Source organism: Scardinius erythrophthalmus, assembly GCF_964197995.2.
Source record: "Scardinius erythrophthalmus genome assembly, chromosome: 22".
Classification (NCBI taxonomy): Eukaryota; Metazoa; Chordata; class Actinopteri; order Cypriniformes; family Leuciscidae; genus Scardinius; species Scardinius erythrophthalmus.
The window spans coordinates 1,628,188-1,643,181 of NC_138242.1; the positions used below are offsets into that span (position 1 = coordinate 1,628,188).

A 14,994-nucleotide genomic window follows, 5' to 3' on the forward strand; every position below is an offset into this window, starting at 1 on the left:
TTATAACTCCTGAATCTACTACATTTACTTACACTCTCTAAGTGATCTTATTAATCAATGACAACACCTAGTTAGTAAATAATGATAAATAATGTAACTGTTTTATAAATAATTCTATACTTCATTTAGAAATGATAAATTGATCATTAATAAAGTATGAAAATACAATTATTGAACACATTATAGATATGCTTATAAATTAAGAATAAAGCATTTATAGCTGTATTTATAAACTGCTTATCAATGTATATTAATGCTTTATAAATGATGAATTAACTGTTCAGTAATGCTTAACTGATGATTAGTAGCATGCAGTTATTATAAAGTGTTACCAAATGTTCTTATTATTAAAAATATATTTTTTTATCTATTTACTTTGAATACAAAAATCTTACCTAGGATGCAAAATAATAAAAACATCATAAAAGTATCATACAGTCCACAAAAATCAGGTGTCCAATTCTAGTTGTGCACTATTAAGGTCTGTTTACAACAAGGACCATACGATAACAATACCATTACAGATGTAGTTCTAAAATTTGCTCTAAATATAACATATAAGGATAACAGCACAGAGCAACACTTTAGCTGGAGTCACTGAACGATTTTTTTCCAGCTGATGAACGTTAAAATCATTGACGACAAAACTGCAGCGCTTATAATAAACAGAACGACATTGTGTGAACGCTAATATAGTCATCATTATAGTTCTCGTAACTGGTGTGAATGGGCATTTATCCAATTCTTCTGAAGCCATGCAATAGGTTTGACATGTTAAGTTTGCAATGACGAAAAATACTTGGGACAGCCTTATTCAAATTAATGTGAAATAATGTGAAGAAATAGCTTTAAATCCAGTTGCAATTTATTTTTTGGACAGTGTATGTGCATTAATCAATGCAGGTCAAGCCTCTACCTGTCACGAGCTCTCGGGATTTATATAAGACTACAATTCATTTCCAGCAGGGTCTTCACTTTCATAAAGCAGCTTCTCATTGGATTCCAGATAAAATGGGTAGAATATAAAAATCTTGAGCTCGCTTTATGGCATCCAAACAAACCACAAATCATGACTCGAAAAAGTTTTTTAGAAGAATATGAGGGACGTATTGACTGCTTCCCCATTTCCTTTTTCTTTTCTATGTTTTGTATTTGTTTTTGAGGAAAATTAATAATAAAAAGAAGGCAGTGCTTTAGAGAAATGGAATTTTCATGTTTCATGAGCTTGGTGTGGAAATGTCTTTGAGCGGTTTATGCAGAACCGTGTCATATCTTTCCTCTCATCCTCAATCGATCGTTCTTCAAACATCAGATCCTTTAAAGCACATCTGCAGATTATACACAAGTGGCTCCTGATAAAAGAAAACTGATACACCACATACTGGCAATTATGCTGCACGTCTCATAAAAGAAATCTATCTGTAGACAGCCCATGAAGATAGTTTATTAAAATTTGGCTAATTTTGTCTTATATTACAAACGTTAGCTTTTGCTCAGCCAAGACAGTACAATGAAAATCACATCATGTATTTGAAAGAGTCCAGTGAACATTTAATTATGACTCAAACAAGATGGTGATCCATATATACATCGATTCCCCGTGTTGCCATGTGACGAAACATCTGAAGAAGATCTTTCTGAAATACAAATCCTGGGTTTTCTCTTGAATGGAACGGCTTCTCTCCGAACGAATGATTCTTCACATGCAGAAATCAACATGTCTAATCATAAGCATATCCAGAGATTCATCTTCAGTTATTGTTTTGGGAACGCACAGAGAGTCTCCGTTTCGTCAGGTTCAACTGCTGTTGTTCATTTTTCCAAAGTTGAGCCAGTATCTCCAAAGGTTTGGCCAAAACAACATCCCAAAGCTTGTGTGCTGACGGAAAGTCTTTCCCATAGAAACATTTCTGTCCTTTCAATGCATTGTAATCGTACACATATATAACTTTTACTTTCTGAGTAAAGAAAAAACGTAAAACATAAGGAATGGAAATAAACCATGCAGCTTGTTTTAGTTTACAGTGACTTTTCCACAGGCTGTACAAGGCATCAAATATATTCACCTAAAACTTTTGAATTAAATGATTTGGTTTTGTGATAGCTAACCACAGGTGTCCTGCGTTAAAATGCTGCAGATGGATTTAGATAAGGTGTTTTGTCTATTTACAGCACACACAAATGTGGATCATCATCATTGTGTGCCCTATTTAAAGTGCCGCCTTAACAAAGTTTCACCTTTCGCCTTCAACAAATTTAACAAAGTTTTATGTAGATCAACCTACTCAAATCAACAAGCCTACGCCGTACATTACCATCTATAGCAGCTGCTCTCAAAGTCACACATGCCCATAAATCTAGAGAGAATTTAGAGGTTCCAGCTGGCTTTATGACTAGTCTTCCAATTATGAAGAGTACAATTTGGCAAGAATCTTGCTGAACAACCTTCTATCGCATGACCCGTCGCATTATTCAAAGAAATATCATGGTGTACTTTTTGTTCCATGACCTCATTTAAGCATCAGGATCATACAGCCATCAAAGTACAGACTAACAGTTTACATTACATTACATTACAGTGTCCCTGTCGGAGCTGCAAGTCAGAAACGGCCTTTAGTAAACGTCAGCGCAACTATTTGTGTCCTGCACCATCATAACATAACCGTTTTATCATATTTCAAACGTTTATGAGGGTTTTAAGAGGGAACTTTTAGGGTTCAATTAAAAAAAGTTCTCATGATTTACTATACTTTATTATTTACTAATTGTTTTCTCATTTCCATGGGAGTCAAATCAGCATTTTTATAGTTAACTGAAACCAAAACCATGAAAAAAAAAAATATTAAGGTTTCATTTGTTAACAAATGTGATTTTCTTGTTTCTTCTCTCAGCTGTGGCTCCAAAAAGCACCTTCAATGCATCATGAATTAGCCCGTTCTAGCCATGCACTATTATTCAAATCGTATCTAATAACTTTGTGGCATTATTCACTGATAAAACTCCAAACCCTAAAACACCGCCCTCATTTGAACATTCAGAAATGTTTGCCTCAAGAATCATGTCGTGTGTCTTGCGACCTGTTGCGACATGCCTATAACTAAACTGCTATAATCATAATACAAAAATGTTGCATCAAATATGTAACAGAGGTTTATGCAGAGGTTTTAACTGAAAACTAAAGTGAGAAGCGACATTTTTGCTGGTGCAAGATAAACATCGCTATGGGGTCGTTTCCTGATGTGACTTTCTTGATGTTAACAGCATTGTAAGTTGCTTTTGTGTTTGCTGTTGGGAGATTCTCTTTTGTTATATGTTTTAATCCCAGTGTAATCCCTATACAACTGCCCCAAAAGCCAAAACTGAGGAACAAACACTCCGCACAGCTCCACTATGAGTGAGAAAATTAGTTTTCGAAAACCGAGCATATATTTGGCATACATGAGGGTCTTATGTATTTTGTAAACAGTCCTGCAATGTGCCCATCTCAGCAGTCTTTGGTTAAATTATATAAAAACACCTCAAGGCATCTTTATACTGTATGAGCAAAATGTCAAACAGAATGAGATCCATCAACCGCAGCTTCAGATTCTTTTCAAAACATTCCTGTAGGGACGTCTTGTTCTTGTTGATAACACAGTGTTGGTTAAATTAAATGTCACCATCTTATTTCCAACCAATACTGTCACATTTAAAATATGGTGATGAGAGCATCACAGGTGATGCCATTTTTAAGGGGTCATGACATGGTGCAACGGATCTCAAAACTCACAGTTCTGATCATTTACGTTTTTTAGCCACGGATCGTATCATTTCTCGGATCAGCAAAAAAAAAAAAAAAAAAATAAATAAATAAATAAATATATATATATATATATATATATATATATATATATATATATATATATATATATATATATATATATATATATATATATATATATATATATATATATATATATATATATATAATATAAACTGACACACATTCGGTTTCTTTCTCAACTGTTCACTTATGACATAAACGAGAGAATACTTGAAGAGATGGGTATTTTGACATAATTTTGTGTTTACGTGTCCGTTCAAGGGCAAGGAAATGCGAAAGAGGAACCAATTTGGTGTTCGAGCGCTGTCTTAAACGTGCCTCTCTCTCTCTCTCTCTCTCTCTCTCTCTCTCTCTCTCTCTCTCTCTCTCTCTCTCTCTCTCTCTCTCTCTCTCTCTCTTTTGGAAATAGGCTCATTTTACAACTCCCCCAGAGTTAAACAGTTGAGTTTTACCGTTTTTGAATCCATTCAGCCGATCTCCGGGTCTGGCGCTACCACTTTTAGCATAGCTTAGCATACATCATTGAAGTGGACAAGACCATTAGCATTTCTCTAAAAAAAATGACCAAAGAGTTTCGATATTTTTCCTATTTAAAACTTGACTCTTCTGTAGTTACATCGTGCACTAAGACCGACGGAAAATGTAAAGTTGCGATTTTCTAGGCTGATATGGCTAGGAACTATACTCTCATAACTGCGTAATAATCAAGAAACTTTACTGCCGTACCATGAGTCCAGCAGGCGTAATGATATGACGCAGCGCCTGAAAATAGGCTACCTTCCGTCAACATAACCAACGTGACAACCAGCTTGCACAGGGAGCGTTGGAAGTTACCGAGCTGGGGACTATTTTCAGGCGCTGCGTCATATCATTACGCCTGCTGCACTCATGGTACGGCAGTAAAGTTTCTTGAAGTTTCCATGTCATGACCTCTTTAATGCGGCTTCTGGGAATCAGAGGATGTTTTAGTGATATATTGTGTTCAGACACTGAATAAACATCTTCGTTGTAATGTTAAATGATTAGAGTATATGTTTGTTTGGAATAAGTGCCTTTGGCATAAGAACAAGGCTAAAAACACTCATTTTAAAAGTGTCCTGCAAAGCCGACTCTCCTATTGCTTTAGGGAAAATGGTTCCTTCTTGATAATTCATAGAATCATGTATGTGGTATATATATAATGGTATATGTACCATTCTATGTTAGCCAGAAAGTACTAAGCTATTCCTTTTTTAATTAAAATAAAGAGAGGGGAAGAGAAAACCAATCGTCAACAGCTATTGATTTTGTCCACTTTAGTGGAAATCCATGATACGTGATTTTGAAGATGGTAAACACACTGCAGAATTGACAGTTGTTTCAAGAGGTGAAAAGCAATCATCTTCGACACTTCAACGGAGGTGAATCATACTTGAGATGTTTAGAGGACACAATCACAACATTCAATTGCACTGAAGGTCATGGAACACCTTTAGTGATATGAAGGTTGAAAGCTCAGAACATTTATTTCGATCAATTTCTCCGACCCTCAACTCTCCAACAAAAGGTAAGTAAGAGCCAAACAAACAATAACTTCTCAACCCAACCGCACTGAAACGATGCTTTTAAATGGCACTATTGTGTGTGATTTAGTTTCCAGCCATAGACTACTAAGCTCACATGCTACATGCTAACTGAACATGGATGGGCATGTGAGTTTACAACGCTACTAACAGGACGGAGGGGCGAAAGGAATATACTCACATTTATTATGCCAAAAATAAATCAAAAGCACATATTTAAGCAAGAACATCTGCATTAATGAAGCTCACTGCAGCTCAATGCAGCGTAAACACTGTGATTTACCACATCAACTAGCGATCCAGAACACAACATGTACTAAAGCCGCGGAGCCATTACTTTTGTTTTCGAGGCTGTTTTTGCAGATGAATGAATGGCAGCTGTACAGAGTCAAGGGAATTTGAAATCAAATACTGTATATATATATACTGTATATCTGTTCATATATTCATATGTTACACAAATATAGACTCTTCAGAGCAATGTATTAAATTCACAGCTGGAGATAAAAGGTAAACAAAAACCAACCAAAAATATATATGGGGCGCAAGATCCCATAAGAGTCCGTGTCTGTGTGTGTATGTGTGTGTGTGTCTGTCTTCTGTATGATTTGGAGCGTGAAGCACGTGTCCACTATGGCAGTTTCCTTCTCTTATAGGCTTTTTAAAGAAAAGTGCTTCTGGTGATGATCATTAGACTACATTGGGTGCAGTGGTTTGAAGTAAGGGTCGGGACGACTGTTCTGTCCACTCCGTCCAAATAGCAGGAAATTTTCTTTTGGCTCTGAAATAAGAGTGATTCTGGGAAAAAGAGTCACTGTCTTGAAACTATAGCCACGCTTCCCTCATGAGGCCAGACGTGAGGAGAAGAAGAGCAAGTCCATTACTTTTGGCTATCCTCGTACCTGTGGGGGAAGATGAAAGGACATTGAACCATGAAAAAATGTTACTTGAAATAAGATAAACATTAAAGTGCCCCTATTATGCTATTTGAAAAAAATCTAAATTTTATTTTAGAGTCTCCTACAATAAGTTTACATGCATCCAAGGTCAAAAAACATTTACATTTTCTCACAATATACATTGCAGCATCAGCTCTTCTCTCACAGTGTCTGAAACGGTTTGCTTGAAGATTCAGTCTCTCTAAACCCCACCTCTCTGAGTGCTGCTCTGCTCTGATTGGTCAGACGGCCCAGTCTGTTGTGATTGGTCGATCTTCTCGACATGAGCAACACAAACCAAACTCTTCCAGTCTCAGATAAAACAACAGTGTTTGAGGGCAGGGCAAAGAGACGCTGCTCAGCCAACCAAGACCAGAGGCTAGCATTATGCAAATGTGTTACATTGTTACATGGGTATCTAACAGGAAGTAAGACTGTAATTCCTGATGACTCGTTTCAGCAGTTCAGAATCACTTATTTTGTTTAGGAGACAATAACTTTATTTGTTGTGCACTTTGACCTTTAAAACTTTGCAATTCACAAACAGTGATATCACACACTAAATGAAAGGTAAGATTTGAAAAACTTGAACTGAAATAGAACAAAATATAAGAAACTTAAACTTTCGACACATTGGGGAACGCCTTCAGCGTGACACGTCTGAAGCCTGTATGGAACTAGTCCGATTGGTGTTGCGTCATTACATCACTCGTGACGTCACATGTGATGGTGATGCGGAACCTATAAAGGGACGCCGGATCACAATAGTGGCAGCTTCTGATAGGTTGAAGCAAGTAATTCTCAGGAGCGCAAGAAGTGTGGCCGAGGGACGCAGCGTCTCATTCCCTTCTCAGGGATCGAGGGTTACAGTTGTAACCCAACACGTTCCCTTTCGAGGGAACTCGCACTGCGCCGAGAATCAACACATTTGGGAATGAAATGCCCACTGCACCACACTGAGAAGTACACGCCCTGGTGTGAAGCAATCTGGCACAGTCAAGACGAGAGAACTTGTGAACCCGGTGTAGAGGGCAGATCCAGACTGTAATGTCTTATGAAGGTGTGTGAGGAGGCCCAGCCAGTGGTATCACAGACCTTTTGAAGGGAAACCCCTGCTAGCAGAGCTTTAGAGGAAGCCACTCCTCTAGTTGAGTGGGCTTTTATCAGAAGAGGTGAAACTTCCTCCAGCCCGAGGACCTGTGTACGTACGCCCCTACAGCTTGGACCGGGCATAACAGATGTAATCTAGCTAGGATGAAATGCCTGTAGAATTACAGACCGTGCCACATTTGTCTGCACCTTAGGCACATGGCCGGGTCTAGGGTGGAGAATAGCTCTCTCTCTGCCAGGAGCGAACTCGAGGCAAGAGAGCGCAATGGATAGCGCCTGCAGGTCCCTGCCTCGTTTTAGGGACGTAATAGCCAACAGGAAAGCTACTTCTAAAGATAAAAATTTCTCAGACACCTCGTTCGAAGGGTGCCAGGGATAACCCTTCAAGAACCACTGCCAGGTCTGACGTGGGGACCCTGGACTGGACGACAGGCCTCATCCTCCTAGCTCCACGAAGGAAACGCACTATAAGTGGGTGTCTCCCAAAGGTGCCCACCCTTAGAGGCATGTGGAAGGCAGCTACAGCGCCACATAGACCTTTAGCGTGGATGGGGAGAGCCCGTCAGAGAAGCGACTCTGGAGGAACTCCAGTACTGAAGCCACTGGGCAGTTAACTGGGTCCAACTGATGTTCTCTGCACCATAAGTTGAATACATTCCATTTTAATGCATACAGTTTCCTCGTGGAGGGGGCTCTAGAGTTTAGGATGGTCAACAACCTCAGTTGAGAGACCAGCATTTACAAGTTGGTCCCCCTCAAGACCCACAGCTTCCACAGCTCTGGCCGAGGATGATGTATTGTTCCCTCGGCCTCCTGAGAAGGTCCCTCCTGATTGGGATTTGCCACGGAGGGCCTGCTAGAAGAGCTATAATGTCCGAAAACCATACTTGGGCCGGCCAGTATGGGCCTACTTGGAGCAAGCTGATCCCGTGCTGCCGGACCCTCTCTAGAAATGTGTACAGACGTTGCCTCGGCCATGCCTGCACCATGGCACCCAGTCCCAAGGGAGCTGGATGCGCGAGGGAAAACCAGAGCGGACAGTGAGTATCCTCGTGAGAGGCGAACAGATCCACTTCCGCCTGACCAAACTCCCTCCATATCAGCTCCACCGTCTCGGGGTGGAGTCTCAATTCCCTGGGCCTCAGCCCCTGCCTCGACATGATGTCTGCTCCCACATTTTTGTCCCCGGGAATAAACATTGCTCTGATTGAGAGTAGTTTTCCCTGGGAAACCACAGAAGAACCTGATGTGCCAGTCTGCATAGAGGGTGCGATCTCATGCCCCCCTGTCGATTTATATATGAGACCACCGACGTATTGTCTGTTCGCACTAGAACATGATGGCCTCTGAGGTCCGGAAGGAAATGTCTGAGCAATTGCCAACATCTCCTAGCAATTGATGTGCCGCAAAAGATGGTGGTCCTTCCAAAGATCCCTGTTATAGAGGCCCTCCATGACCGCTCCCCAGCCTGTGAAGGATGCATTCGTGGTCACTGACTCTCGCTTCGCCTCTGCAGGTAAAGCTCTGTTCTTCTCCCCAATGCCCGACAAGTTCAGCCACAAGTGCCTCTCTGTTGCTACCATTGCTGACATGGAGCGGCCTATGGCATGGGCAGTCTCCTTGGTAACACGGAGAGACAAGTCAGCCGCTCTACGCAGTTCTTTAATATCATCGAGGGTGACCTCCCCGCTGTCATCCACCTCTTTTTAGGAGATTGGCCTGGTATGCCTGCAAAATCCCCATCGTATGCAGGCATGCACCAGCCCGACCTGCCGCCATATATGCTTGCCCCACCAAGGCTGATGTAGTACGGCAGGGCTTGGAGGGCAGCGCCGGAGCTCTCAGGGACGATACGTCCCGTAGTCCTTCTCTTTCGAGCCCACAATGGATGAATATATATGAATGTTGGGGCTCTATAGACGGGACGAGAAGGGCTTATTCCACAATCTCGACACCTCAGTGAAAAATGGGAGGCTCCAGTGCGAAGGCTGTGCAGGAAGCGCTCATCTAGTATGCTTTTTCTCGTTGCTTCCTGCTTTTCTGCTGGCCAATCGATATTTATGGCCACTGCCCTTGTTACGTTCCCCTCAACAGACGCGGGACCTGACCCACGGGGAGCGCGAGCCTGGCCTGATTCATCGAAAAGGCTCAGGCGGTAGCGGAGCGTTCTCAGGGGCATTAGATCACAGTTTGCACAGACAGAGCCCTCGAGCGCTGCCCGTGCAAGCTCCACTTCCAGACAAACAACACAGAGCGAGTGCGTGTCATCCTCGCTCAAATAGCACGCGCAAGTAGACGCACACTCCCTGAATTGTTTCTCCTATTTTTCTTTTAAATATGTGCTTGAATGAGTATGTTAGACAGACAACACCAGATAAGACAAAACAGTCACACAGAACGCTTGCTGAAGACCAGAAAGCTGACGCTGTTGTCATCCGGCATCTCTTTATAGCTTCCGCATCACCGTCACATACGCCGTCACGAGTGATGTAATAACACAACACCAATCGAGATTGGACCCATACAGGCTTCAGACGTGTCACGCTGAAGGCGTTCCCCAATGTGTCGATTCTCGACGCAGCACAAGTTCCCTCGAAGGGGAAATATAATAGCATCTCAAATAACACTGGTAAAAAAACTAATTTCTTTAAGAGTTTTGAGCATGGGTGTTTTTAGCCATAATACTTTCTGTATGAATATAATGTGCATTAGTAGAGGAGTGCACATTCATTTGTGTTACATAAAGTTTGGACTATTTTGGAGTTTTTGACAACTAAAATTACATTACAGTACCTGCACTTTTCCAGGTACATGGGTTAGTTTGGCCCTCATTATGTGAGCTATTGCATTCATTCTGCACGTCTGACAGCATTTAATAACAGTATGTAAATTTGCTCTAGTACGGTAAATACAGCTCTCTCCCCAAAGCAAGGAGTTCATCCAGCCCTATGACAAAAAGTAAATATGAACTCCTCTTCCTCCAAATAATGTGCACCTCTTTTTAATATTACTATTTTCTTAACAAAGTGCAATCAAAACAACTCTAAGCCACCCGGGTGCCAGAAAACGGTATGGTTTTATTGGTCTGCATCTACCTATTCACAGAAGCCTTGTGCTAAAACCTCCCCACATAAATCAAACTGAAAACTGCCATTACACCATGAAAAGGGATTAATGCGCACAGCCTTCCTGCACTTTTCTAAAGGGTTTTCAGAGTATTTTTAAAACACCTATGTGCTGACAGATGCGTTACGGAGAAAGAACGACTACAGGTACAGGCAAGTTTAGAAATGGATAAAGGTTTAATTGAATAAAATGTTGTTTTTTAGTGGTAACCTGCAACTTATCTTTTTTTTTTACATGATTTAACCCATTCAAAATGTACCAATTGTGTTGGTAATAGATTAGGTAATTGATTCACCAATATGAAATAAAGTTATATTTTTGATATTTCAGTCTAGGTACGCTTTGATGACATTTGTAAATGTTGAAAAAAAATCCACTTTCCAGTCTATTGTTAGCAGGTTTGATGATGTTCCATTTCTCGCACAGGACTATAAATAAGCCTGAATTTTTGAACTGCATTTCTCCTTGTTTTTCTCATATTTTCCTCTAGACCTCCCTTTGAACAATGAAATGAGGTGGGATGCAAGGCCTAAAGACTTCAAAGCAAATGTGATCTGATTCCGCTCTCGACTTATTGCATTCCTGCCTCGACTACAGAAAAGAACGAGGGAAGCTCAAGGATGTATACTGGCCATAAACCCCCCGAAAACAAGGCAACAAAAAGGGAATGGAAAATGAAATATTCACTAAATCACGGTGACATTTAAGGGATTTTTCCGTCAGAACAAGCAGGGCAATGTTCCTCAGGGAGCTTCATTCCCTGAAATAGAGGAGGAACCCCCCGTGACCCGATACTCTTCTCTGCCAGATCTCATTTGGCCCGAGGTGATCAAGCCGAACGGGAACGTTCCTGAAACAAGCAATCGCATCGGACCGAAGCTTCCCTCCCTTCTTCCGCTCGCAGGGAATAATTAATCATTCCTGCTGGCCCTTTTTACCCTGGGCTGAGATGCACTGTCGATTATGCATGGCATCTATACGTTCATTACCAGTCGAGTCTGATTAGCTGTAAGGAAGAGAGTGTTCATGCCAGAATGTCATCATCTATAATTACAGCTCACTGATGTTGTGGTAGTGAAGGTTCTCGAAGGTTAACAAAGTTCAAAATACTTGTGTTTAAGTGAAGCGGGTTAGACGTGTAAAGGTACAATATGTAGCCTTTAATATGATCTAACCTTGATTCTACATGCTGTACAAATGACATGATAGAAGAACCTCTTTGCAATAAATTTGAAATCATCTTGATGTTGGATAGTTGACTGATGATAGATCAGAGCTTTCTTTGTTCTTGTTTTCCATCTTTCTCTCTCTTCAGCTCAAACGGTCAGAGATGTTCTCTCATATTTCTGATGGTTCAGGAGGTTTGGCTGTAAATCAGAATGTTAGAATTTTGGTCCTATTCAAATAATGAGCTGAAGATAAAATTGAATCGGCCAAAGGGCACAAGATGTAAGAGGAATTTATTGAATTGCAATTCAAAGAAATTCACCAAGGCTACTAAATTGTATTAGTCTAACATGATTTAAGTATTTAAGTGAATAATTACATGATTAGTTTATACTTTCAGTACTTGATTTATGCTTATGCATATGTGTTTCATAAGTAGTATTTTATTATTATTATTATTTCAGTTTTTGTTTATTTTTTCAATGTGCTCCATAAAATAAAAGTGAATTTAGTATAATGCAAATGTCTCGGGTTACTTGACTGTAATCCTGTTCCCTGAAGAAGCAGCATCTTGTTCAAAGTTATCCGGTCTTTAATAGCGCTCTCAAAACGTTAGCACAAAAACAGTATTTATACATCGCATTTTTTTATCTTACATTATTTTTTTTTTATTTTTTTTTTTACTTGTTTCAGGACGTTCAGAGAACAGTCAAAAGTAACATCCCCATAACGTTTTTTTTTCAACAAAATTTAAACATTCAGAAATAAAATTTTCATAACTTAATGGAAACATTAGCTAAACATTCTTAGAACATATTGTCTCCTTCTTATTTCAGATTCAACAACTGAAGTGTGATATAAAAGACATTCTCCGTGTAATGAATGAGCTGGGTCTGACATTTGATCATTTGTTGATCTTGTTAGAGTCTGTTTGCATCGTTGTTGTTGGCAGTGACCAGATTAAATCTCTTTCAATATTTTACACCACCACAAACCTGATAGACTCACTGTAGACTATTAATATTGACATCCAGATAGACCTGGTCCAAATATCTGCCAGTGTTTTACAAGATTAAGTTTTTCATGCCACGCTCAGGTTGCCTGTGATTTAAAAACTGTCACAAACTCTGTGTCGAATTAATATAATGAGTGTTAATCTCTCTATGCTAACATGATCTCGTATTAAACACTGAGGCAGAGTTCGCTTTCAAAAGAGGAATACATTTGCAATTTTGAGGTCAATATTATCTGTCAATGAAATTATATTTATAGTCTACTGAGGGTTTATACTCCAGTACGAGCTCTGCTACTAGTTTAAATAAAACCAATTAACAACTCTTTTACATATTAAATTAGTTATGCCATAATATTGTAAATTTCGAAAAGCATATTTTTCAGTAGATCATAGCGATAGCAAGGTCATGCGTTCTGATAAAACTGATACAAATGTGTACCTTGAATGCAATGTAAGTCGTTTTGGACAAAAAAAGAAAAAAAAAGAAAAATGTAAATGTAAATGTCACCTCCAGTTGATTTGGTTGCATTATTTCCCTACACAGTGAAATTAAAATGCACAAGTATTATAATTGCAATCACATTAAGTACCTCATGATTGCCAATAAACATCTTGCTCCAATATTCATTATTATGTACATATTTTAAATGCTAATTTAAATGTAATTTGCTACATCAGCCACTCAGAGGGATATTTTTGAGGGAATTGCATAATATTTAACAGTGGTCAGCACACACACACACACACACACACACACACACACACGTTTTAAACTCATTTTTTTTTTATTATTTACTAAACAGCAATATCTTTGCTTTCATTCTATTGCATCAGGGTCAGTGTTGGGGTAACTCATTACAATTAACTTGAGTTATGTAATCTGTAATCAGATTACTGTTTCAAGTAACTAGTAAAGTAACGCATTACTTTTAAAATATCTGAGTTACTTTTTCAAATAAGTAATGCAAGTTAGGCTACTTAGTTTTCCCATTTATTGACTGACAGCTCTCCTGTCCCAAATTGAAGTGCAGAGGTGTATGTGTGTGTGTGTGTGTGTGTGTTTGTGTCTGTGTCTGTGTGTGTGAGAGAACATGATGGTTATTATAGTTCTAGACTAAATGTGAGGATGCATTTACTCATCTCACCTGCACAAAAAAAAAAAAGAAAAAAATCAGTATTCCTCAAAATGAATAAAATCAGTGAAATGCAGAATCACAATACTATGCAAACCAAGAACTCCAATAACTAAATATGTTACATAAAACATTTGTATGCATTTAATCTCACTTTATTGACCAATGTACTTGCTTCTGACGTTCGATGATTCAGTTAAACCATAAGCAAAAATTACTATAGATGTTTTTTTTTTGTTTTTATTGGTAAAGTAAGTGTTAAACTTTCTCCTCCTGCATCTATTCCTCTGTTCTCCAGAATAACAGCAGCTGAAGGGTTAATTTGAGCTGTTCCTCCACTGGACACGCGTGAATCTGCATTTCCTTCAGTCTGAGGATTATTATTTCACTTTATGAAGTATTGTAATGCATTACTTTTCAAAGTAACTTTCCCCAACACTGATCAGGATTGACAATTAATAATGAAATCTTGCAAATGCATATGAATCTGTTTTTATGGAACACAGCAAGCATTTTGAAACACAAGAGTGACGATCGGACCCAGAATGCGGCCTGAAGAGTGTCTGCCCTGAGCCTGAGCTGTGCTGGTCTGTTTTAAAGATCATTTAAATGTAATTTGCTACATCAGCCACTCAGAATGATATTTTTTGGGGAAGTGCATAATATTTAATGCAGTGGTCAACACACACACACACACACACACACACACACACACACACACAACATGTTTTGAGCTCATAAGTTTTTAAATTATGTACTATATCTGCCATATCTTTGCCTTCATTCGATTGCATCACTATATTGACTATAATAATGAAATCTTGCAAAAATATATTAATCTGTTTTTATGGAAAACTGCAAGCATTTTCAAACACAAGACTGACGATCGGACCAGAAGAAGGCCTGTGAAGAGTGCAACAGGCTCATTGGAAAACATTCCTCTGGCAACATTTTTGCAAAACGCAAAATACGTTCCAGTACGTACATATCGCTGCGGTTTCTAACAGAAATGAACACTAGAGGCAGTGAAACAGCAAGAACTTTTAATCGATTTCACACACAATTATGATTACAGGGGCAGATTATGAATTAATAAAGACTTGTTTTCAAGCGGCTCCTT

At 39.3% G+C, this 14,994-nt stretch overlaps 1 protein-coding gene across 1 annotated transcript in view; it reads right to left on the reverse strand.

Moving 5' to 3' along the window:
- Positions 1–6,210: 6,210 nt before the first annotated feature.
- Positions 6,211–14,994, reverse strand: part of vstm2a (V-set and transmembrane domain containing 2A) — a gene marked incomplete at both ends in the record, with an annotated part of 79,116 nt that continues 70,332 nt past the window's right edge. The window contains one exon of the mRNA XM_081352975.1: positions 6,211–6,287. Within this exon, the coding sequence (XP_081209101.1) occupies positions 6,211–6,287 (77 nt within the window). The remainder of the gene's footprint in view (positions 6,288–14,994) is intronic.